The 25,602-nt window shown below is 46.7% G+C and overlaps 1 protein-coding gene across 9 annotated transcripts in view; it reads right to left on the bottom strand.

Annotated features, from left to right (window-relative positions):
* The window catches only part of EMCN (endomucin), a 431,382-nt gene that overhangs the window by 145,570 nt on the left and 260,210 nt on the right, over positions 1 to 25,602 (bottom strand). For 7 of the 9 annotated variants that reach the window (XM_063918475.1, XM_063918528.1, XM_063918483.1 and 4 more), the window contains one exon: positions 17,280 to 17,387. The exons of the other annotated variants lie outside the window; for them this stretch is intronic. In XM_063918475.1, the coding sequence (XP_063774545.1) occupies positions 17,280 to 17,387 (108 nt within the window). The remainder of the gene's footprint in view (positions 1 to 17,279; positions 17,388 to 25,602) is intronic. 9 annotated transcript variants of the gene reach the window in all.

The raw sequence follows: 25,602 nt of genomic DNA, 5'->3' as shown, positions 1-25,602 counted from the left end.
ACTCCACGGATTTGATGTGAAATAAAAATGTATAGAACAAACAGCATGACGAGTCCCATATATATATAATACAGAGCCTGACTGATTTCAGATGCATCTCTTAATTGAAAAAAAAAAGAAGAAGCAATTTTGGTGTGCATCTAGAAACATTCAAGGTGGATAAAATGAAATACTCTGCCAGTAATCGATAATCCTCGTTCCGTACTGGTTTCATTTGTATCAGAGCCGGATTAAGAGGATGCCCCAGGGGTAAGTACCCCGGGCCCCCCTTTTTAAAAGCCCCCCCCCCTCCCCCCCCAGGCACCACCTCCACAGATTGGATCTCTGTGCTGCGCTCCTAGCTCCCCACTGTATTGCCAGACACCGGCGGCAGTGCCACACGCAGGTGCAGCTGATTGACGCCTGTCATGGGCGGCTCACGTGGCTCCCGCCGCTGCCTGCAGGGAGGCAGGACAGCTGAGCGATGGGAACAAGGAAGATGCAGCTTGTGGACAGACCGCGGCTTGTGGAGTCAACCTGCACCCAGCCCAGCTTAGGTGTTGATGCTTGGAGGAGACATACAGCGGGGAACTCATGCTCTCCTATTATATGTGTGCAGCCTACCAGCAGAGTAAAGGGCCCTATACACTAATAGATTTTACTAAACGATATGAACATTCTCATTCATTAATGAACGAGAACTTGTTCATATCGTTCAGTGTGTAGGCACCAACGATGAATGATGCGCGGCCCCGCGCTCGTTCATCGTTAGTGACCAGTCGCTTATGCATGCAGGCCAGTATGGATGAGATTGTCCATATTAGCATGCACTGCTATGGAGCCGGGTGACGGGGGAAGTGAAGAAAATTCCCTCCCGCGTCACCTTCCCTCTGCCGCCACGTCGCCCGTCAGCCTTCTCTGCCGTCGGGGAGCTCGGCGGCATATCGCCGAATATGTAGGCGGAATAAGAAAGAGGTATATGTAGGCGGCATAAGAAAGAGGTAAGGCTATCTATCTATCTATCTATCTATCTATCTAAAATGTGTGTGTGTGTGTGTGTGTGTGTGTGTGTGTGTGTGTGTGTGTGTGTGTGTGTGTGTGTATATATATATATATATATATGTGTGAGTGTGTGTATGTATATATATATATAGATAGATAGATAGATAGATATGTGTGTGTATGTATGTATGTATGTATGTATGTATGTATGTATGTGTGTGTATATATATATATATATATATATATATACTGCTCAAAAAAATAAAGGGAACACTAAAATAACACATCCTAGATCTGAATGAATGAACTATTCTTATTAAATACTTTGTTCTTTACATAGTTGAATGTGCTGACAACAAAATCACACAAAAATTATCAATGGAAATCAAATTTATTAACCCATGGAGGTCTGGATTTGGAGTCACACTCAAAATTAAAGTGGAAAAACACACTACAGGCTGATCCAACTTTGATGTAATGTCCTTAAAACAAGTCAAAATGAGGCTCAGTAGTGTGTGTGGCCTCCATGTGCCTGTATGACCTCCCTACAACCCACACAAGTGGCTCAGGTAGTGCAGCTCATCCAGGATGGCACATCAATGCGAGCTGTGGCAAGAAGGTTTGCTGTGTCTGTCAGCGAAGTGTCCAGAGCATGGAGGCGCTACCAGGAGACAGGCCAGTACATCAGGAGACATGGAGGAGGCCGTAGGAGGGCAACAACCCAGCAGCAGGACCGCTACCTCCGCCTTTGTGCAAGGAGGAACAGGAGGAGCATTGCCAAAGCCCTGCAAAACGACCTCCAGCAAGCCAAAAATGTGCATGTGTCTACTCAAACGATCAGAAACAGACTCCATGAGGGTGGTATGAGGGCCCGACGTCCACAGGTGGGGGTTGTGCTTACAGCCCAACACCGTACAGGACGTTTGGCATTTGCCAGAGAACACCAAGATTGGCAAATTCGCCATTGGCGCCCTGTGCTCTTCACAGATGAAAGCAGGTTCTCACTGAGCACATGTGACAGACGTGACAGAGTCTGGAGACGCCAAGGAGAACGTTCTGCTGCCTGCAACATCCTCCAGCATGACCGGTTTGGCAGTGGGTCAGTAATGGTGTGGGGTGGCATTTCTTTGGGGGGCCGCACAGCCCTCCATATGCTCGCCAGAGGTAGCCTGACTGCCATTAGGTACCGAGATGAGATCCTCAGACCCCTTATGAGACCATATGCTGGTGCGGTTGGCCCTGGGTTTCTCCTAATGCAAGACAATGCTAGACCTCATGTGGCTGGAGTGTGTCAGCAGTTCCTGCAAGACGAAGGCATTGATGCTATGGACTGGCCCGCCCGTTCCCCAGACCTGAATCCAATTGAGCACATCTGGGACATCATGTCTCGCTCCATCCACCAACGCCACGTTGCACACAGACTGTCCAGGAGTTGGCGGATGCTTTGGTCCAGGTCTGGGAGGAGATCCCTCAGGAGACCATCCGCCACCTCATCAGGAGCATGCCCAGGCGTTGTAGGGAGGTCATACAGGCACGTGGAGGCCACACACAATGCTGAGCCTCATTTTGACTTGTTTTAAGGACATTACATCAAAGTTGGATCAGCCTGTAGTGTGTTTTTCCACTTTAATTTTGAGTGTGACTCCAAATCCAGACCTCCATGGGTTAATAAATTTGATTTCCATTGATAATTTGTGTGTGATTTTGTTGTCAGCACATTCAACTATGTAAAGAACAAAGTATTTAATAAGAATATATCATTCATTCAGATCTAGGATGTGTCATTTTAGTGTTCCCTTTATTTTTTTGAGTAGTGTGTATATATATATATATATATATATATATATTTGCTTCTGAGGTGACACTTAAAGGCATCTTGCAAATAACACTGTAATCCACAGGTTATGATTGATGCCCACTGAGGGAGTCGGAAGACGAAACCGGTCTTAGAAATTGATGACTGAGCTGAGGTGACGCCTGCATATTGCTGAGATCGAGGTTTGTGACTCACTTCCGGGACGCCGAATGGAATAGAGCATAGGTCTGCAAACTCGATCCTCATTACCTCACACAGTGCATGTTTTGCAGGTCTCCTCACAGAATCACAAGTGAAATAATTAACTCCACCTGTGGATCTTTTCAAATGTGTCTGTGAGTAATACACCTGTGCACCTGCTGGGTTACCTGCAAAACATGCACTGTGTGGGGTAATGAGAACCGAGTTTGCAGACTTATGGAATAGAGCCTCCACATGGAGCTGAGAGTCCGACTGTTGCCGCTATTGTGAGATGCTTGTTTTATGTGATATATTGTGAGTGTATATTTTACCTAATACACTATAAACATTTTTAGAAGACTTACTTCACTATTGTGCGCCTCCTTATTGCTTCTTGCTTTGTAGACACAGCCCACTGGATAGGGTATACAAGGGATGCAGCACTTTACTGGAGCACCGTGCAGTGCAGGACGGTTTTATATATTAAGACTTGAGACATTGGACATTGCGCAGACTGAATCGCTTTGCTTGTTTTATATATATATATATATATATATATATATCTATCCTCAATATGCAGCAATCCACATATGCACCAGCACACCACTCGAAGCAGCATATAGTTTTCAAACCATTTTAATTTCCTTAAAGTGCATTGTGCTTCATCATGGCAATGATAATATAAATAAGAATTTACTCACCGGTAATTCTATTTCTCGTAGTCCATAGTGGATGCTGGGAACTCCGTAAGGACCATGGGGAATAGCGGGCTCCGAAGGAGGCTGGGCACTCTAGAAAGATTTATGACTACCTGGTGTGCACTGGCTCCTCCCACTATGACCCTCCTCCAAGCCTCAGTTAGGACACTGTGCCCGGACGAGCTGACATAATAAGGAAGGATTTAGAATCCCGGGTAAGACTCTTACCAGCCACACCAATCACACCGTACAACTCGTGATACTATATCCAGTTTGACAGTATGAAAACAACTGAGCCTCTCAACAGATGGCTCAACAATAACCCTTTAGTTAACAATAACTATTTACAAGTATTGCAGACAATCCGCACTTGGGATGGGCGCCCAGCATCCACTACGGACTACGAGAAATAGAATTACCGGTGAGTAAATTCTTATTTTCTCTAACGTCCTAGTGGATGCTGGGAACTCCGTAAGGACCATGGGGATTATACCAAAGCTCCCAAACGGGCGGGAGAGTGCGGATGACTCTGTAGCACCGAATGAGAGAACTCCAGGTCCTCCTCAGCCAGGGTATCAAATTTGTAGAATTTTGCAAACGTGTTTGCCCCTGACCAAGTAGCTGCTCGGCAAAGTTGTAAAGCCGAGACCCCTCGGGCAGCCGCCCAAGATGAGCCCACCTTCCTTGTGGAATGGGCATTTACAGATTGTGGCTGTGGTAGGCCTGCCACAGAATGTGCAAGCTGAATTGTACTACAAATCCAGCGAGCAATAGACTGCTTAGAAGCAGGAGCACCCAGCTTGTTGGGTGCATACAGGATAAACAGCGAGTCAGATTTTCTGACTCCAGCTGTCCTGGAAACATATATTTTCAGGGCCCTGACAACGTCTAGCAACTTGGAGTCCTCCAATTCACTAGTAGCCGCCGGCACCACAATAGGCTGGTTCAGGTGAAACGCTGACACCACCTTAGGGAGAAATTGGGGACGAGTCCTCAATTCTGCCCTATCCATATGGAAAATCAGATAAGGGCTTTTACATGATAAAGCCGCCAATTCTGACACTCGCCTGGCTGAAGCCAAGGCCAATAACATGACCACTTTCCACGTGAGATATTTCAGATCCACGGTTTTTAGTGGCTCAAACCAATGTGATTTTAAGAAACTCAACATCACGTTGAGATCCCAAGGTGCCACAGGAGGCACAAACGGGGGCTGAATATGCAGCACTCCTTTCACAATGTCTGAACTTCAGGTACTGAAGCTAGTTCTTTTTGAAAGAAAATCGACAGAGCCGAGATCTGTACTTTAATGGAGCCTAGTTTTAGGCCCATATTCACTCCTGCTTGCAGGAAATGCAGAAATCGACCGAGTTGAAATTCCTCTGTTGGGGCCTTTTTGGCCTCGCACCATGCAACATATTTCCGCCATATGCGGTGATAATGCTTTGCTGTAACATCTTTCCTGGCTTTAATAAGCGTAGGAATGACTTCTTCCGGAATACCCTTTTCCTTCAGGATCCGGCGTTCAATCGTCATGCCGTCAAACGCAGCCGCGGTAAGTCTTGGAACAGACAGGGCCCCTGCTGACGCAGGTCCTGTCTGAGCGGCAGAGGCCATGGGTCCTCTGATATCATTTTCTGAAGTTCCGGGTACCCAGCCCTTCTTGGCCAATCCGGAACCACGGGTATCGCTCTTACTACTCGCCATCTTATTATTCTCAGTACCTTTGGTATGAGAGGCAGAGGAGGGAACACATAAACCGACTAGTACACCCACGGTGTCACTAGAGCGTCCACAGCTATCGCCTGAGGGTCCCTTGACCTGGCGCAATATCTCTTTAGCTTTTTGTTGAGGCGGGACGCCATCATGTCCACCTGTGGCCTTTCCCAACGGTTTATCAACAGCAGGAAGACTTCTGGATGAAGTCCCCACTCTCCCGGGTGTAGGTCGTGTCTGCTGAGGAAGTCTGCTTCCCAGTTGTCCACTCCCGGAATGAACACTGCTGACAGTGCTAGTACGTGATTTTCCGCCCATCGGAGAATCCTTGTGGCTTCTGCCATTGCCATCCTGCTTCTTGTGCCGCCCTGTCGGTTCACATGGGCGACTGCCGTGAGGTTGTCTGACTGTATCAGTACCGGCTGATTTTGAAGCAGGGGCCTTGCCTGACTTAGGGCATTGTAAATGTCCCTCAGTTCCAGAATTTATATGTAGGGAAGTCTCCTGACTTGACCATAGGCCCTGGAAGTTTCTTCCCTGTGTGACTGCTCCCCAGCCTCGAAGGCTGGCATCCGTGGTCACCAGGACCCAGTCCTGTATGCCGAAACTGCGGCCCTCTAGAAGATGAGCACCCTGCAGCCACCACAGTAGAGATACCCTGGTCCTTGGAGACAGGGTTATCATTTGATGCATTTGAAGATGCGATCCCGACCACTTATCCAAGAGGTCCCACTGGAAAGTCCTCGCATGGAACCTGCCGAATGGAATTGCTTCGTATGAAGCCACCATTTTTCCCAGGACTCGTGTGCAACGATGCACCGATACCCTTTTTGGTTTTAGGAGGTCTCTGACTAGAGATGACAGCTCCTTGGCTTTCTCCTGCGGGAGAAACACTTTTTTCTGTTCTGTGTCCAAAATCATCCCCAGGAACAGTAAGCGTTCAGAATCCAGCCATGCTGTTGTAGCACCTCCTGAGATAGTGCTACTCCGACCAGTAACTGCTCCCTGGACCTTGCCTTTATAAGGAGATCGTCCAAGTATGGGATAAATAAAAACTCCCTTTTTATGAAGGAGTATCATTATTTCTGCCATTACCTTGGTAAACACCCTCGGTGCCGTGGACAGTCCAAACGGTAGTGTCTGGAATTGGTAATGGCAATCCTGTACCACAATCTGAGGTACTCCTGGTGAGGAAGGTAAATAGGGACATGCAGGTAAGCATCCTTGATGTCCAGGGATACCATGTAATCCCCCTCGTCCAGGCTTGCAATAACCGCCCTGAGCGATTCCATCTTGAACTTTGTTATGTAAGTGTTCAAGGATTTCCATTTTAAAATGGGTCTCACCGAACCGGCTGGTTTCGGTACCACAAACAGTGTGGAATAGTAACCCCGTCCTTGTTGAAGTAGGGGCACCTTGACTATCACCTGCTGGGAATACAGCTTGTGAATTGCCTCTAGCACAGCCTCCCTGCCTGAGGGAGTTGTCGGCAAGGCAGATTTGAGTAAACGGCGGGGGGGGGGGCCTCGACTTCCAGCTTGTACCCCTGAGATATTACTTGAAGGATCCAGGGATCCACCTGTGAGCGAGCCCACTGATCGCTGAAATTTTTGAGGCGGCCCCCCACCGTACCTGGCTACGCCTGTGGAGCCCCCGCGTCATGTGGTGTACTCAGAGGAAGCAGGGGAAGAATTTTGATTCTGGGAACTGGCTGCTGGTGCATCTTTTTTTCCTCTTCCCTCGTTTGACCAGCTTGCTTTTTTGAAGCCGAAAGGACTGTACCTGATAATACAGTGCTTTTCTTAGGCTGTGAGGAAACCTGAGGTAAAATATTTTCATCCCAGCTGTAGCTGTGGATACGAGGTCCCAGAGACCATCCCCAACCAATTCCTCACCCTTATAAGGCTCTATGTGCCTTTCAAAGTCAGCATCACCTGTCCAGTGTCGGGTCTCCAATACCCTCCTGACAGAATGGACATTGCAATAATTCAGGATGCCAGCCGGCAAAATATTCCTCTGTGCATCCCTCATATATAAGACGACGTCTTATGTTCGCAAAATAGTATCCCTGTTTGAAAGGGGTACAGACCACGCTGCAGCAGGCTGCAGGTCTCAGTCTAGTACCTGAGTGTGTAAATACAGACTTCAGGATAGCCTCCTGCTATTTATCAGCAGGTACCTTCAAAGTGGCCGTATCCTAAGACGGCAGTGCCACCTTGACAAACGTGTGAACGCCTTATCCACCCTAGGGGATATCTCCCAGCGTAACTTATCCTCTGGCGGGAAAGGGTACGCCATCAGTAACTTGTTAGAAATTACCAGTTTCTTATCGGGGAAACCCACGCTTTTTCATACTTCATTCACTCATTTGATGGGGGAACAAAACACTGCCTGCTTTTTCTCCCCACACATAAAACCCTTTGTTTTTAGTGGTACTTGGGTTAATGTCAGAAATGTGTAACACATTTTATATTGCCGGGATCATGTAACGGATGTTCCTAGTGGATTGTGTACATGTCTCAACCTCGTCGACACTGGAGTCAGACTCCGTGTAGACATCTGTGTCTGCCATCTGAGGGAGCGTTGATGGCCTTTGAGACGCCTGGGCAGGCGCAGGCTGAGAAGCCGGCTGTCCCATAGCTGTTACGTCATCCAGCCTTTTATGTAAGGAGTTGACACTGTCGGTTAATACCTTCCACCTATCCATCCACTCTGGTGTCGGCCCACAGGGGCGACATCTCATTTATCGGCATCTGCTCCGCCTCCACATAAGTCTCCTCATCAAACATGTCAACACAGCCGTACCGACACACCGCACACACACAAGGAATGCTCCAATGAGGACAGGACCCACAAAAGCCCTTTGGGTGGACAGAGTTAGAGTATGCCAGCACACACCAGAGCGCTATATAATGCAGGGACTAACTGAGTTATGTCCCCTATAGCTGCTTTTATATAATTTATACTGCGCCTAAATTTAGTGCCCCCCCTCTCTGTTTTAACCCTGTTCTGTAGTGTAGACTGCAGGGGAGAGCCAGGGAGCTTCCTTCCATCGGATCTGTGAAGGAGAAATGGCGCCAGTGTGCTGCAGGAGATAGCTCCGCCCCTTTTCCGCGGACTATTCTCCCGCTTTTTTTGGATTCTGGCAGGGGTATTTTCCACATATATAGCCTCTGGGGCTATATATTGTGGTATTTTTGCCAGCCAAGGTGTTATTATTGCTTCTCAGGGCGCCCCCCCAGCGCCCTGCACCCTCAGTGACCGGAGTGTGAAGTGTGTATGAGGAGCAATGGCGCACAGCTGCAGTGCTGTGCGCTACCTTGGTGAAGACTGATGTCTTCTGCCGCCGATTTTCCGGACCTCTTCTTGCTTCTGGCTCTGTAAGGGGGACGGCGGCGCGGCTCCGGGACCGAACACCAAGGACTGGGCCTGCGGTCGATCCCTCTGGAGCTAATGGTGTCCAGTAGCCTAAGAAGCCCAATCCGGCTGCAAGCAGGCGAGTTCGCTTCTTCTCCCCTTAGTCCCTCGCTGCAGTGAGCCTGTTGCCAGCAGGTCTCACTGAAAATAAAAAACCTAAATCTATACTTTCTTTCTAAGGGCTCAGGAGAGCCCCTAGTGTGCATCAAACCTCGGCCGGGCACAAGATCTAACTGAGGCTTGGAGGAGGGTCATAGTGGGAGGAGCCAGTGCACACCAGGTAGTCATAAATCTTTCTAGAGTGCCCAGCCTCCTTCGGAGCCCGCTATTCCCCATGGTCCTTACGGAGTTCCCAGCATCCACTAGGACGTTAGAGAAATTATGATACTTAGCATATCAGATGCATCAAAACAACTGGCACAGCAGGTGGCAACTCCTACAGCTGTTTCGGTGCAACAGCACCTTCTTCCAGGGAAATGCCATCACTATACTTTATCAATGCCAAACACGAATATATACACACATAATAACATGCATTACAACACATGTGTTGTCCCTCTCTGCGCCAAACTGGGCTGTCCCAAACTCCCGGTTGTCTGTCCGCAATGTTCACTATGTCTACAGCAGCTCTCAAAACTCACCTCTCTCCGGAGTTTAGCACCACCATCCCACGAGCATTCTCTTCCGTTACCCGGAACTAATGACAAGGCTCACTGTGGTGGAGGACAGTCTACAGGCGTCCGCACCCGGAAGTGACGTCCCGCCCGGCGTCGATCATACACACAGGAACCCTTCCTGTCTCCCCGGCAACGGTGGGCGTGCCCTGGGTATGCACGAGCTCCTCTCCTGATGTAAACAGTGAGTGACAGCAGCTGTCACAACACACTGACACAGCGGACCCGGGGTCAAAAAATCACATAAAAAATCACAAAAAAGCCCCTTATCATAAAAACATTAATATTACTAAGGCTCAATATAACATGGTAAATGTATATAATAATACACAGCTCATTATCGCCTTTATCCAAAATTAAGCAACTTTTGGTTGCTACACAACCACCAAACTTCTAATTATCACGGACAATAAATATTTACAAATTCTATCTCATAATGGTAGGCAAGATATTAAAAAATTAAATTAAAAATTAAAAGTCAAGGTGGGCTTAGATATGGAGGATCAAGAAATCTAAAAATACTAGGTAAAAGCTAGCTAGAACATAGAAAATCAGACTTCATCAAGGATGGACGAAACGCGTTGGATGTACCTCAATTGACTCTCCATTTTTAACATAAGCAGCACTTTCTTATCCTATATGTTTTTTTTAGTGTAACATTGCTTCTATTGATTTTCTATGTTCTAGCTAGCTTTTACCCAGTATTTTTAGATTTACGTTTCGGTCCCCAAAGCAGCTCAGCCAAAGATAGAATATATATACCATCCACAAATGGTGTGGCACACCAATGACTCACTGTAAACATGTATTAGCAGCAATGTTTCAATGCATTTATTGACAAAGCATTTTCATCAGATAAAGTACAAAAGAAAAACGTCTCACCTTATAAAGATAGACAATACTAGTGGCGCCATTCCAAACCGGGACCGCTCTCCCAGACGGCGGTGCAATACAGATGACGTCATCATGCAGTACCATGCTGCAGCGACTGACGTCATATGAGTAACCATAGTAGCACATCAACAATAAACAAATCACCTTAAAAAACATATACAAAGTGAACTTAAAATACATGATAGCAGGACTGGAAAAGAACAGTAATGGCAGTGTTACAAACATTAAGACAACCTCAATTACTAAGGGCCAGAACACTAATACCACTGTGTTCATTGAGACTTTTAGGAGCTAAAGTATCAAGGCGTGAAATCCAACGAGCCTCACATTGCAACAATTTTAAACTTCTATTGCCTCCTCGAATTGAGGATATATATCGGTTTACCCATCTGGGGATGGTAAAAGATATCACCTGCAATCATAAAACGACATGTAACACATGACCAACGAATACAACCCAATTTACCCACATGAACATTAGCATCAGTGTTAGAGATATCTGATTTTACTAAGATATCACGTAAACTCCGGCCTCTTTTATAGCAAGATAGAAGACGTGTCTCAGACAGATTAAGATCAACATCTGTCTGAATTATGGGCCAAAATTTCATTGATACTTTATTGATAGTTGGGCTAACTTGGCTGTACTGAGTAACCCATTGTAACATCGGAGCTACCTGTTTACTTGAGAATTGTAACAAACTCTGTCGATCCAAAGCTAGTGCTTTACACTTAGCTGACTGTAGTAAATCATAGTGATAACCCCGAGCTAAAAAAATTGACAAACATAGAGTTCATTTGAACCTCAGCTTTTTGTACATCTGACTCTGACAAACTGGTAATAAGGTAAGCCTTTTATCAAAGATTTAGGATGGCAACTTGTAGCACATAAAAGATTATTTTTATCTGTTGGTTTAGAGTATAAATTAGTACCAATTACTCCATTTGTCAGAGTAATCGCAACATCCAAAAAATGAACCTCGCTATTACTAGAAGTAAACGTAAATTTGACTGGTGAGTCACTAGCATTATGTTGCTCAATATGATCTATCAATATAGAACTAGGACCCTTCCAAAAAAGCAATAAATCGTCTATATAACGACAATAAAAGGTTATGCGACCGGCAATCAATGGATCAGAAAAAAACACAATTTCTTCCACCTGAAACCTAAAAATATTAGCGTATGAGGGGGCTACCGCCGCCCCCATAGCACAACCAATCAGCTGTAAATAAAACTCGCTGTTATATAAAAAAATATTTTTTGTAAGAATTAACTGCAGTAACTCCACAACAAAATTGACGTCAGGGCCAGAATACAATGGATGACCATCAAGAAATCTTCTTACTGCAGATAAACCCATAGTATGTGGAATGATGGTGTATAAATTGGTAACATCAATAGTGAATGCACAAATATCATTATCTAATACTGGAAATGCCTGCAATTTAGATAATAATGTAGTTGTATCCAATAAGTAACGATCATGATCATGAATACAAGGCTGTAATAGACTATCACAATACACAGAAATTGGTTGGAATAATCCGCCACGGGCTGCAATTATAGGTCTATCCGGCGGGTCAGTTAAAGATTTATGTATCTTCAGGATCGTATACAGTAATGGAACTAATGGAAAAGCCGGGAGCAAAGCATCCCTAAGTTTACCAGTAATAACACCATTATCCACTGCTTGTTGCAAACAAAGTGATAACTCTGATTTAAATACAGAAGTAGGATCCGATGGTAATAACCTATACGTTAATGTATCGTCCAAACGACGTTGTACTTGTAACTTATATTGAGCCAAGCCCTGTATCACCAGGGCACCGCCCTTATTAGCAGGCCAAAAAATTAACATAGCGTTCTGGGCCAATGTTTTTAGTGCTTGTTGTTCAATAGCACTTAGGTTACGATGGTCAATAGGTAGCTTTTCCAATTCCATAGACACCGAATCATCCAAAAGTCGCATATACAGTAGGTTTTAATAGATGGATTGAATGAAGGCATTTGTGAAGTCATCCAGTGCGTTATTATTCTAAGGAGGCTGTGCCGGACGCATGACTAAAATATATATATATATATATATATATATATATATATAGATGATATATTAGATCTAAGGGCCCCCCTGTCTTAAGTGCCCCCCCCCCCCCCCCTTCCCCGAGGCCTTAATCCAGCTCTTATTTGTATCTGTTGCCTTATCTGGCCTAAATAAAATTTTGTTAAGAGACAAAATAGAAAATAGAAAAATACACAATACTAAGAATATCATGGGTTTGTTTTACCTTTAACTTATTTAAAACTGCTGACTATCATGCCTGCAAAAACAGCGGGCTATTAAATTTGGCCCAAGGTCTTTGTGAAAAGCACAGAGTGTAATGTACTTCGATGCATCTGTGCAGGAGAAATGTGTCTATAGCAATTATATCTGAATGTTGATAATTACACTACTACCAGAGAGAAAAGAGCTCTCTCCACAGACTAGTGATGAACGCAATAAAAAGTTGTAATTGTAGTAAATAAAGCAGAAGTGACTCTGAGGTCTATGTACTATACATTGGAGAGAGATAAAGTACCAGTCAATTACCTCCTAACTGCCATGATACAGGCTGTGTTTAAAAAATAACTGGAGCTGGTTGGTTTGCATACCTCCCAACATGACCCATTCCAGGAAGGACAAACTGCTCTCTACCTGTACTTACCATATGATTGGCGTCACCTGTGTTGAACTATCTAATTGATGAGAAAGGTGTTTCAGTACAGGTGCCGGCAATCATACATTAAGAGAGAAGTTCAGGTACAGAGCATTTTGTCCCTCCTGGAATGGGTCATTTTGGGAGGTATGGGTTTGTACTTTATCTCCATCCACTTTATCTCTCTCCAAGCTTTAGTACTGTACATAGACCCCTTAGTCCTTAAATCATTATTTAAATTTCATTCTTCTGTCTGTTATCTGGTCATCATCACTCCCACCACCTCTGCCCCGTGAAGGCGTAGCTTCCCCTGGACAATCCGAGAATATATTACCCCTTTCACATCTTCAATGCTGGATCCCACCCGGCAATTGGAAACGGGTCCTTCCTGGGTGGGATCCGGCATTGGACCCTAACAGCAGGCTTCCCGACCCGCCTCTTTAATCATTATTAGACCATCACCAATCTCTGCTGGATGGGACAGGTGACTCACACAGCCAACCCCTAACCTAAAAGACAATTATTCATGTGTACATCAGTGACGTGAGGTGAGGCAGAGGCTTTCCTGTCATACTAATTTCTACGCCAGAGTTTTGACTATATAAAGTATATGAAAATTTCAAATACTGCATTAGAAATATCTTCTTTGTGTTATTCTAATAATTTTTATAGTCAAAACTCTGGAGTTAAAAGGTGAGGCAGTGTCTCACCTGCATAACATTTCTAAACATCTTTGATCAAAACTCACCACATTTCCACCACCTGTGTATAATGCCCACATGTACCGTTGGGCTCATATATTGGGGGTCATTCCGAGTTGATCGCTCGCTAGTAGTTTTTAGCAGCCGTGCAAACGCATAGTCGCCGCCCACGGGGGAGTGTATTTTTGCTTTGCAGGAGAGCGAACACCTGTACAGCAGAGCGCCTGCAAAAAACATTTTGTGCAAAACAAGACCAGCCCTGTAGTTACTTATCCTGTGCGATGATTGCTGCGACGAGTGACATGGTAATGACACCAGCAAACACCCGGCCACGCCTGCGTTTTTCCAAACACTCCCAGAAACGGTCAGTTGACACCCGTAAACGTCCTCCTCCTGTCAATCTCCTTACGATCGGCTGTGCGTTTGGAATCGTCGCTAGAACCAGTGCAAAACAACAAAGGACTTCGTACTCGTACGACGCGCATGCGCATTGCGGTGCATATGCATGCACAGATTCACCGGTATTTTTCACTGCTCACTACGCAGCGAACAACGGCAGCTAGCGATCAACTCGGAATGACCCCCATTGTGTGTAAATCTAGCTCTGATGCTAGCCAGTACATACGTATACTAATCAAGCACCTGAAAGCTCTATAGATGGATGCAAATCCCACTCATTTACAAATATTGTGCTCTGTTTATTGTTCCTATTATTATTTCAGAAAGCATTGCTGAGTGCCAACAATATCAGCTCAAATAAAGCAGTGATGATAGACCACTCAGAATTAGTTTTAATTAAACCCACCCCATAATGGGAGAGTAAGCCTGCAGCTGGCTAGTCCAGCTTGTCACACAGCTGAATGAGTAGCTTGTGTAGACAGATTATTTCCAATAAATGTAGTAATTCCCCACACCTGGGCCAGTAGAAGAGCACAGTGCTTCAGGGGAAATATTCTTTCCTATAGGCCAGAGCTGGCCAAACCAGTCCTCGAGATCTACCAACAGTTCACATTTTCCAGACCACCTAGCTAGTGACAGGTGTAGTCATTACTAATTAAGATGTGCTGCATTCATTCCTAACTGACAATTCTACAGATCTCCAGGAGGCCTGGAAAACATGAACTGTTGGTAGATCTCGAGGACCGGTTTGGCCAGCCCTGCTATAGACTCTCGTGGATCCCCACCTGAAAGCACAGTGGTGTGCAGAAAAAACTGTGGGAAATGTGTTTCTGATCAACTATATTTAAAATAAAATAAATCTTTTGAAGCAAGTTTTTGTATTCTTCTTTATAAAGAAGAATGGGAATGGTCAGTATTAAAATAAATAATTAGGAAGCATATAAAAACAGTAGTGTTTGTCACATATTTTCAAGTGGTAGATCCACTTTTAGGACACTGTAGGTTGAATGATTTCAATGTTTAACATCTATTCAGCCTTCATTCTACTATCCCACCCAATATATGATTATTGTCACAAATGGTAAAAAGGTAATAAGGTGCATAAACACGGTGCAATATTTCTTTCGATTTTGACTGTATAGTCAAAATCGTCAGAAAATATAGGGGGTAATTCAGACCTGATCATAGCAGCAAATTTCTTAGCAGTTGGGCAAAACCATGTGCACTGCAGGGGGGGGGGGGGGGGGGGGGCAGATATAACATGTGCAGAGAGAGATAGATTTGGGTGGGGTGTGTTCAAACTGAAATCTAAATTGCAAAGTAAAAATAAAGCAGCCAGTATTTACCCTGCACAGAAAGAAAATAACCCACCCAAATCTAACTCTCTGGGCCTCATTCCGTGTTGATTGCTCGCTAGCAACTTTTTGCAGAGCTGCGATCAGGTTAAAACTCGGCAAAACTGCGCATGCGTATTTATTATTATTATCCTTTATTTATATAGTGCCACAAGGGTTCCGCAGCGCCCAATTACAGAGTACATAAACAAATAATCAAGCAGGAAAACAGCAACTTACAGTTGACAATATAGGACAAGTACAGGGTAAATAAACATAGCTACATCAGCAGATGACACTGGAATAAGTACCAGGTGGCAGGAGAAGACTGCTGGATTTGGTGCAGTTGAAGATTATTAAAGTAAGACAAAGGATAAGCACATGAGGGAAGAGGGCCCTGCTCGTGAGAGCTTACATTCTAAAGGGGAGGGGTAGACAGACAGGGGTGAGACAGATGGGGTACATAGAGAGCATGAAACAGAGGTTTAGGATGAGATTTGGCTGGGTTTGGTGAAGAAGTGGGTCTTGAGAGCCCGTTTAAAGTTTTGTAGAGGGGTGGAGAGTCTGAGGGGGAGAGGTAGGGAATTCCAGAGAAGTGGTGCAGCACGTGAAAAATCTTGGAGGTAGGAGTGGGAGGAAGTAATCCGTAGGCAGGAGAGTCGGCGTGCATTAGCAGAGCGAAGAGGACGTGTGGGAGTGTAAAGGGAGATAAGATAAGAGTTGTAGATGGGAGAGGAGTGGGTGAGGGCTTTGTAAGCAAGTGTGAGAAGCTTGAAATGGATTTTGAAAGGGAAGGGGAGCCAATGAAGGTCTAGTAAGAGAGGAGAGGTGGACGTAGTGCGTTTGGTGAGGAAAATGAGCCAGGCAGCAGCATTGAGGATAGATTGGAGTGGAGAGAGGTATTTGTCAGGAATGCCAGTCAGGAGGAGATTACAGTAGTCCAGTCTGGAGATGACCAGTGAGTGGATAAGAGTCTTAGTAGCATCCTGGGTCAGAAAGTATGCACCGCAATGTTCAGGCGCGTTGTATGGGTACAAAGAGGATCGATGCTGGGCGATGGACTTAACGAAGAATCCATTCGCACAGCTGATGGCAAGGTGATTGACAGAAAGAGGGCATTTATGGGTGTCAACTGACCATTTTCTGGAAGTGCTTGGGAAAACGCAGACGTATTCAAGCGTTTGCAGGGTGGGTGCCTGACGTCAATTCCAGGACCAAAAAGACTGAAGTGATCGCAGCGGCTGAGTAAGTTCAGAGCTACTCAGAAACTGCAAAATAATGTTTTTGTACCGCTCGGCTGCAAAAGCGTTCGCACACTTGCAATGCGAAAATACACTCCCCCATAGGAGGCGACTATCTGATCGCAGTGCAGCAAAAAGTTGCTAGCGAGCGATCAACTCGGAATGAGGGCCTCTGCACATGTGATATCTGCCCCCCCCCTGCAGTGCACATGGTTTTGCCCAACTGCTAACAAATTTGCTGCACCGACGGTCCGAATGACCCCCTTAATGCATATCACACCGCGTGTATAATCATTGCGATGCCGATGCGCAGTCCCGTGGGATCGGCATCGCAAAAAAAAAACCAGACTGTGCAGGTAGCCCAACACTGACTATATCGGTGGGGATGGAGCTGAATAGGCAATGTCGGGCTGTACGGCACATCGCACCGTGTGTACACAGCCATAAACTACATTATTAAATCTGTATCTGAAGTCGTTTTTATTGGAATATATATCTTTACTGTTGTACTGACAGCACCTGAATTAATTACCTCTTGGTGTTATTGTAGTGTTGCTTGATGTTCTGTTTGTTGTTCTTTGTCTAGTCAGAATAGCAGAAGTTAATAATTTGCTAGAAGTAGCAGTAGGATGGTAATGATCTGTAAAATAAAATGAAAAATCTGAATCAATTTTCTTCTTATTGCATGCTGTTACCACTTTTTCTTGCTTATCTCCTTTTCTCTAACGTCCTAGTGGATGCTGGGGACTCTGTAAGGACCATGGGGAATAGACGGGCTCCGCAGGAGACTGGGCACTCTAAGAAAGATTTAGTACTACTGGTGTGCACTGGCTCCTCCCTCTATGCCCCTCCTCCAGACCTCAGTTAGAATCTGTGCCCGGAAGGAGCTGGGTGCATTTTAGTGAGCTCTCCTGAGCTTGCTATTAAGAAAGTATTTTAGTTAGATTTTTTATTTTCAGAGAGCTTCTGCTGGCAACAGACTCTCTGCTACGTGGGACTGAGGGGAGAGAAGCAAACCTACTAACTGCGGCTAGGTTGCGCTTCTTAGGCTACTGGACACCATTAGCTCCAGAGGGATCGAACACAGGAACTTAACCTTGGTCGTCCGTTCCCGGAGCCGCGCCGCCGTCCCCCTCGCAGAGCCAGAAGACAGAAGCCGGTGGGTTGAAGCAAGAAGACGTCAAAATCGGCGGCAGAAGACTCCTGTCATCATATGAGGTAGCGCACAGCACTGCAGCTGTGCGCCATTGCTCCCACACTAACCCACACACTCCGGTCACTGTAGGGTGCAGGGCGCAGGGGGGGGGCGCCCTGGGCAGCAATTGAGTACCTCCTGGCAAAAAGCAGCATATATACAGCTGGGAACTGTAATATGCATGAGCCCCCGCCATTATTTCTACACAAAATCGCGGGACAGAAGCCCGCCGCTGAGGGGGCGGGTCTTCTTCCTCAGCACTCACCAGCGCCATTTTCTCTCCACAGCTCCGCTGAGAGGAAGCTCCCCAGGCTCTCCCCTGCAGACTCACGGTAGAAAGAGGGTAAAAAGAGAGGGGGGGCACATAAATTTAGCGCATAAATCATATATACAGCAGCTACTGGGTAAACACTAAGTTACTGTGTAATTCCTGGGTTATATAGCGCTGGGGTGTGTGCTGGCATACTCTCTGTCTCTCCAAAAGGCCTTGTGGGGGTCCTGTCCTCATATAGAGCATCCCCTGTGTGTGTGGTGTGTTGGTACGCTTGTGTCGACATGTTTGACTAGGAGGGCTATGTGGAGGCAGAGCAGGTGCAGATGAATGACGTGTCTCCGCCGACGGCACCGACACCTGATTGGATGGCTATGTGGAAGGTGTTAAATGATAATGTAAACTCCTTGCATAAAAGGTTGGATAAAGTTGAAACCTTGGGACTGTCGGGATCTCAGCCCATGCCTGATCCTACAGCGCAGAGGCCGTCAGGGTCTCAGAAGCGCCCACTATCCCAAATTGTTGACACAGATATCGACACGGATTCTGACTCCAGTGTCGATGGCGATGATGTAAAATTGCAGCCTAAAATGGCTAAAGCCATCCGCTACATGATTATAGCAATGAAGGATGTATTGCACATATCAGAGGTAAACCCTGTCCCTGACAAGAGGGTTTATATGTTTGGGGAGAAAAAGCAAGAGGTGACTTTTCCCCCTTCACATGAGTTAAATGAGTTATGTGAAAAAGCGTGGGATTCCCCTGATAGGAAAGTGCTGATTTCCAAAAGGTTACTTATGGCGTACCCTTTCCCTCCAACGGACAGGATGCGCTGGGAATCCTCCCCTAGGGTAGACAAAGCTCTGACACGCTTATCTAAGAAGGTGGCCCTGCCGTCACAGGATACGGCCTCCCTAAAGGATCCTGCGGATAGGAAGCAGGAAAGTATCCTGAAGTCTGTTTATACACATTCAGGTACTCTACTGAGGCCGGCAATTGCGTCGGCCTGGATGTGTAGTGCTGTAGCAGCATGGACAGATAATCTGTCTGAGGAACTGGATACCTTGGAAAAGGATACTATTTTACTGACCCTGGGGCATATAAAAGACGCTGTCCTATATATGAGGGATGCCCAGAGGGACATTTGCCTACTGGGCTCTAGAATAAATGCAATGTCAATTTCTGCCTAGAAGGGTCCTGTGGACTCGGCAATGGACAGGTGATGCCGACTCCAAAAAGCACATGGAGGTTTTACCTTACAAGGGTGAGGAATTGTTTGGGGACGGTCTCTCGGACCTAGGCCCTCATTCCGAGTTGTTCGCTCACAAGCTGCTTTTAGCAGCTTTGCACACGCTAAGCCGCCGCCTACTGGGATTGAATCTTAGCTTATCAAAATTGCGAACGAAAGATTAGCAAAATTGCGAATAGACACTTCTTAGCAGTTTCTGAGTAGCTCCACACTTACTCGGCAACTGCGATCAGTTCAGTCAGTTTCGTTCCTGGTTTGACGTCACAAACACTCCCAGCGTTCGGCCAGACACTCCTCCGTTTCTCCAGCCACTCCCGCGTTTTTCCCAGAAACGGTAGCGTTTTTTCGCACACACCCATAAAACGGCCAGTTTCCGCCCAGAAACACCCACTTCCTGTCAATCACATTACAATCACCAGAACGAAGAAAAAACCTCGTAATGCCGTGAGTAAAATACCTAACTGCATAGCAAATTTACTTGGCGCAGTCGCACTGCGGACATTGCGCATGCGCATTAGCGACTAATCGCTCCGTTGCGAGAAAAATATAACGAGCGAACAACTCGGAATGAGGGCCCTAGTTTCCACAGCTACGGCTGGGAAGTCAAATTTTTTGCCATATATAGGTATATGCAATTGCGGTCGAATTCCCGAAATTGTCGAAAAACTGGACTTTTTCGCCCAAAAAAAAAATCGACAATGCAATTCAGTACTTTCCATCAAAAAAACGGACTTTCAAAATTCGACTTTTTGAAATTCGACATTTGTCAAATTCGACATTTCTGCAATGGTACAAATGCAGCAATTCGCCAAAAGTATATTCAATTGAAGTTTGGAAATTCGACAACAGTGCTTTTAGACAGTAAATTCGTAATTTTCAATCCGCCACACTTTGGTGGGGGAATCTAATAAAAAAAAATTTAAAACATGTTTTTTTTGGTGTTTTTTTTTATTGGTAATAGCATATCTATTTATATTAGAAGGGATTAGGTACTTGGTTTGTCTTTTTTGGAGGCACAAGTATTATTTATATATTTTTTAAAATATTATTATTATTATTATTATTATTATTATTATTATTATTATTATTTTTAAATGGAATGGTAAAATCCCGAAAAAAAATGGCGTGGGGTCCCCCCTCCAAAGCATAACTAGCCTCGGGCTCTTCGAGCCGGTCCTGGTTCTAAAAATCCTGGGGGAAAAATGACAGGGGATCCCCCGTATTTTTAAAACAAGCACCGGGCTCTGCGCCTGGTGCTGGTGCAAAAAATATGGGGGAAAAAAAGTGTAGGGGTCCCCCGTATTTTTTACACCAGCATCGGGCTCCACTAGCTGGACAGATAATGCCACAGCCGGGGGTCACTTTTATACAGCGCCCTGCGGCCATGGCATTAAATATCCAACTAGTCACCCCTGGCCGGGGTACCCTGGGGTAGTGGGGACCCCTTCAATCAAGGGGTCCCCCCCAGCCACCCAAGGGCCAGGGGTGAAGACCGAGGCTGTCCCCCCCATCCAAGGGCTGCGGATGGGGGGCTGATAGCCTTGAGAAATTTGAAAGAATATTGTTTTTTTCCAGTAGTACTACAAGTCCCAGCAAGCCTTCCACGCAAGCTGGTACTTGGAGAACCACAAGTACCAGCATGCGGGAGAAAAACGGGCCCGCTGGTACCTGTAGTTCTACTGGAAAAAAAATACCCAAATAAAAACAGGACACACACACCGTGATAGTAAAACTTTATTACACACATGTCGACACACACATACTTACCTATGTTCACACGCCGACCTCTGTCCACTTGTCCAAGTAGAATCCACGGTATACCTGTGAAAAAAATTATACTCACCTCAATCCAGTGTCCAGATTATAATCCTCGTACTTGGCAAAATAACAAAACGAACACCCGGACCAAACGGACTGAAAGGGGTCCCATGTTTACACATGGGACCCCTTTCCACGAATGCCGGGACCCCACGTGACTGCTGTCACAGAAGGTCCCTTCAGCCAATCAGGAAGCGCTGTTTCGTGGCACTCACCTGATTGGCTGTATGCGCGTCTGCTGTCAGACAGCGCATCGCACAGCTCCCTCCATTAGTTTCAATGGTGGGAACTTTGCGGGTAGCAGTGGGGTTACCCGCGGTCAGCCGCTGACCGCGGGTGACCTCACCGCTGACGCAAAGTTTCCACTATTGAATATAATGGAGAGGCTTTGCGATGCGCTGTCTGACAGCTCAGACGCGCATACAGCCAATCAGCAGAGTGCCAGGACGTTGCGCTCGCTGATTGGCTGAAGAGACCTTTCTGTGACAGCAGTCACGGGGGGGTCTCTGCATTCGGGGAAAGGGGTCCCATGTGTAAACATGGGACCCCTTTCAGTCCGTTTGGTTCGGGTGTTCATTTTTTTTTTTTGCCAAGTACGAGGATTATTTTAAAAGATCCGGACACTGGATTGAGGTGAGTATAATTTTTTTCACAGGTACCCCGGATTCTTCAGTGACGAGGGGGGCGTGCCAGTCGGCGGGTTAACATAGGTAAGTATGTATGTGTCGGCATGTATGAAATAAAGTTTTACTTTCACGGTGTGTGTCTCCTGTTTTTATTTGGGTATTTTTTTTCCAGTAGAACTACAGGTACCAGCGGGCCCGTTTTTCTCCCGCGTGCTGGTACTTGTGGTTCTCCAAGTACCAGCTTGCGGGGGAGGCTTGCTGGGACTTGTAGTACTACTGGGAAAAACAATATTCTTTCAATTTTCTCAAGGCTATCAGCCCCCCATCCGCAGCCCTTGGATGGGGGGGGACAGCCTCGGGCTTCACCCCTGACCCTTGGGTGGCTGGGGGGGGACCCCTTGATTAAAGGGGTCCCCACTCCCCCAGGGTACCCCGGCCAGGGGTGACTAGTTGGATATTTAATGCCACGGCCGCAGGCGCTGTATAAAAGTGACCCCCGGCTGTGGTATTATCTGTCCAGCTAGTGGAGCCCGGTGCTGGTGTAAAAAATATGGGGGACCCCTACTCTTTTTGTCCCCCGTATTTTTTGCACCAGCACCAGGCGCAGAGCCCGGTGCTGGTTTTAAAAATACGGGGTATCCCCTGTCATTTTCCCCCCAGGATTTTTAGAACCAGGACCGGCTCGAAGAGCCCGAGGCTGGTTATGCTTTGGAGGGGGGACCCCACGCAGTTTTTTTTCGGGTTTTTTCCCGTTTTTTCCCGTTTTTAAAAAATCGGATCAAAATCCGTCAAATCGGCCGTTTTTCGACAGCGGGACTGTCGAATCCGTTTTTTATTGAATATGGTAAATTTCGGCACCCACTTGCCGGAATTTGACGGTCGAATTGTGTCGAATTAAAAAACGGGCGAAAAACTGCCGCGATTCGCCGCTAATTGCATATACCCCATATTCCCTCACAGCCTAAGAAAGCACCGTATTACCAAATGCAGTCCTTTCGATCACAAAAAAGCAAGAAAGTCAGAGGTGCATCCTTTCTTGCCAGAGGCAGGGGTAGAGGAAAGAAGCTGCACCATACAGCTAGTTCCCAGGAACAGAAGTCCTCCCCGACTTCCGCTAAATCCACCGCATGACGCTGGGGCTCCACAGGTGGAGCCAGGAGCGGTGGGGGCGCGTCCCCGAAAATTTCAGCCACCAGTGGGTTCGCTCACAGGTGGATCCCTGGGCTATACAGATTGTGTCCCAGGGATACAAGCTGGAATTCGAAGTGATGCCCCCTCACCGTTACCTCAAATCGGCCCTGCCAGCTTCCCCCATGGAAAGGGAGGTAGTGTTAGCGGCAATTCACAAGTTATATCTTCAGCAGGTGGTGGTAAAGGTTCCCCTCCTTCAACATGGAAGGGGATACTATTCCACAATGTTTGTGGTACCGAAACCGGACGGTTCGGTCAGATCCATATTGAATTTAAAGTCCCTGAACATTTATCTGAAAAGATTCAAGTTCAAAATGGAATCGCTCAGAGCGGTCATTGCAAGCCTTGAAGAGGGGGATTTTATGGTGTCTCTTGACATCAAGGATGCTTACTTGCATGTCCCCATTTATCCACCTCATCAGGAGTTCCTCAGATTTGTGGTACAGGACTGTCATTACCAATTCCAGACGTTGCCGTTTGGTCTCTCCACGGCACCGAGAATATTTACCAAGGTAATGGCGGAAATGATGGTGCTCCTGAGAAAGCAAGGAGTCACAATTATCCCATACTTGGACGATCTCCTCATAAAGGCGAGGTCCAGAGAGCAGTTGCTGATCAGCGTAGCACACTCTCAGGAAGTGTTGCAACAGCATGGCTGGATTCTGAATATCCCAAAGTCGCAGCTGATTCCTACGACGCATCTGCCCTTTCTGGGACAGACCAGAAGAAGGTGTTTCTCCCGGCAGAGAAGGCTCAGGAGCTCGTGACTCTAGTCGGAGACCTCTTAAAACCGAAACAGGTGTCGGTGCATCACTGCACGCGAGTCCTGGGAAAGATGGTGGCATCATAAGAAGCCATTCCCTTCGGCAGGTTCCATGCGAGGATCTTTCAGTGGGATCTGTTGGACAAGTGGTCCAGATCGCATCTTCAGATGCATCGGCTGATCACCCTGTCCCCCAGGGCCAGGGTGTCTCTTCTGTGGTGGCTGCAGAGTGCTCACCTTCTCGAGGGCCGCAGGTTCGGCATACAGGACTGGGTCCTGGTAACCACGGATGCGAGCCTCCGAGGATGGGGGGCAGTCACTCAGGGAAGAAACTTCCAAGGGTTGTGGTCAAGTCAGGAGGCTCTTCTGCACATAAATATCCTGGAACTAAGGGCCATATACAACGCCCTGAGTCAAGCGGAGCCTCTGCTTCGCAACCAACCGGTGCTGATTCAGTCAGACAACATCACCGCAGTGGCTCATGTAAACCGCCAGGGTGGCACAAGAAGCAGAGTGGCGATGGCGGAAGCCACCAGGATCCTTCGTTGGGCGGAGAATCACGTGCAAGCACTGTCAGCAGTGTTCATTCCGGAAGTGGACAACTGGGAAGCAGACTTACTCAGCAGGCACGACCTCCACCCGGGAGACTGGGGACTTCATCAATAAGTCTTCACGCAGATTACAAATCGATGGGAACTGCCACAGGTGGACATGATGGCATCCCGCCTCAACAAAAAGCTAAAAAGGTATTGCGCCACGTCAAGGGACCCTCAGGCGATAGCTGTGGACGCACTAGTGACACCGTGGGTGTTCCAGTCGGTCTATGTATTTCCTCCTCTTCCTCTCATACCAAAGGTGCTGAGAATCGTAAGGAAAAGAGGAGTGAGAACAATACTCATGGTTCCGGATTGGCCAAGAAAGACTTGGTACCCGGAACTGCAAGAAATGCTCACAGAGGACCCATGGCCTCTGCCTCTCAGACAGGACCTGTTGCAACAGGGGCCCTGTCTGTTCCAAGACTAACCGCGGCTGCGTTTGACGGCATGGCGGTTGAACGCCGGATCCTAGCGGAAAAAGGCATTCCGGATTAAGTTATTACTACGCTAATAAAGGCTAGGAAGGACGTGACAGCAAAACACTATCACCGTATATGGCGAAAATATGTTGCCTGGTGTGAGGCCAGGAAGGCCCCTACAGAGGAATTCCAGCTGGGCCGGTTCCTGCATTTCCTACAGTCTGGAGTGACTATGGGCTTGAAGTTGGGGTCCATAAAGGTCCAGATTTCAGCCCTATCTATTTTCTTTCAAAAAGAACTGGCTTCTCTTCCTGAGGTTCAGACGTTTGTTAAGGGAGTGCTGCATATTCAGCCCCCTTTTGTGCCACCAGTGGCACCTTGGGATCTCAACGTGGTGTTGGGTTTCCTGAAATCCCACTGGTTTGATCCACTTAAGACCGTGGAGCTAAAGTATCTCACGTGGAAGGTGGTCATGCTATTGGCCTTAGCTTCGGCTAGGCGTGTGTCAGAATTGGCGGCTTTGTCATGTAAAAGCCCCTATCTGGTTTTCCATGTGGACAGGGCAGAATTACGGACTCGTCCACAATTTCTGCCGAAGGTGGTGTCATCTTTTCATTTGAACCAACCTATTGTGGTGCCTACGGCTACTCGTGACTTGGAGGATTCCAAGGTGCTTGATGTAGTCAGGGCTTTGAAGATTTATGTGGCCAGAACGGCTGGAGTCAGG

Source organism: Pseudophryne corroboree, chromosome 1 (assembly GCF_028390025.1).
Source record: "Pseudophryne corroboree isolate aPseCor3 chromosome 1, aPseCor3.hap2, whole genome shotgun sequence".
Taxonomy (NCBI): Eukaryota; Metazoa; Chordata; class Amphibia; order Anura; family Myobatrachidae; genus Pseudophryne; species Pseudophryne corroboree.
This window is presented reverse-complemented; position numbering and strand designations above follow the sequence as displayed.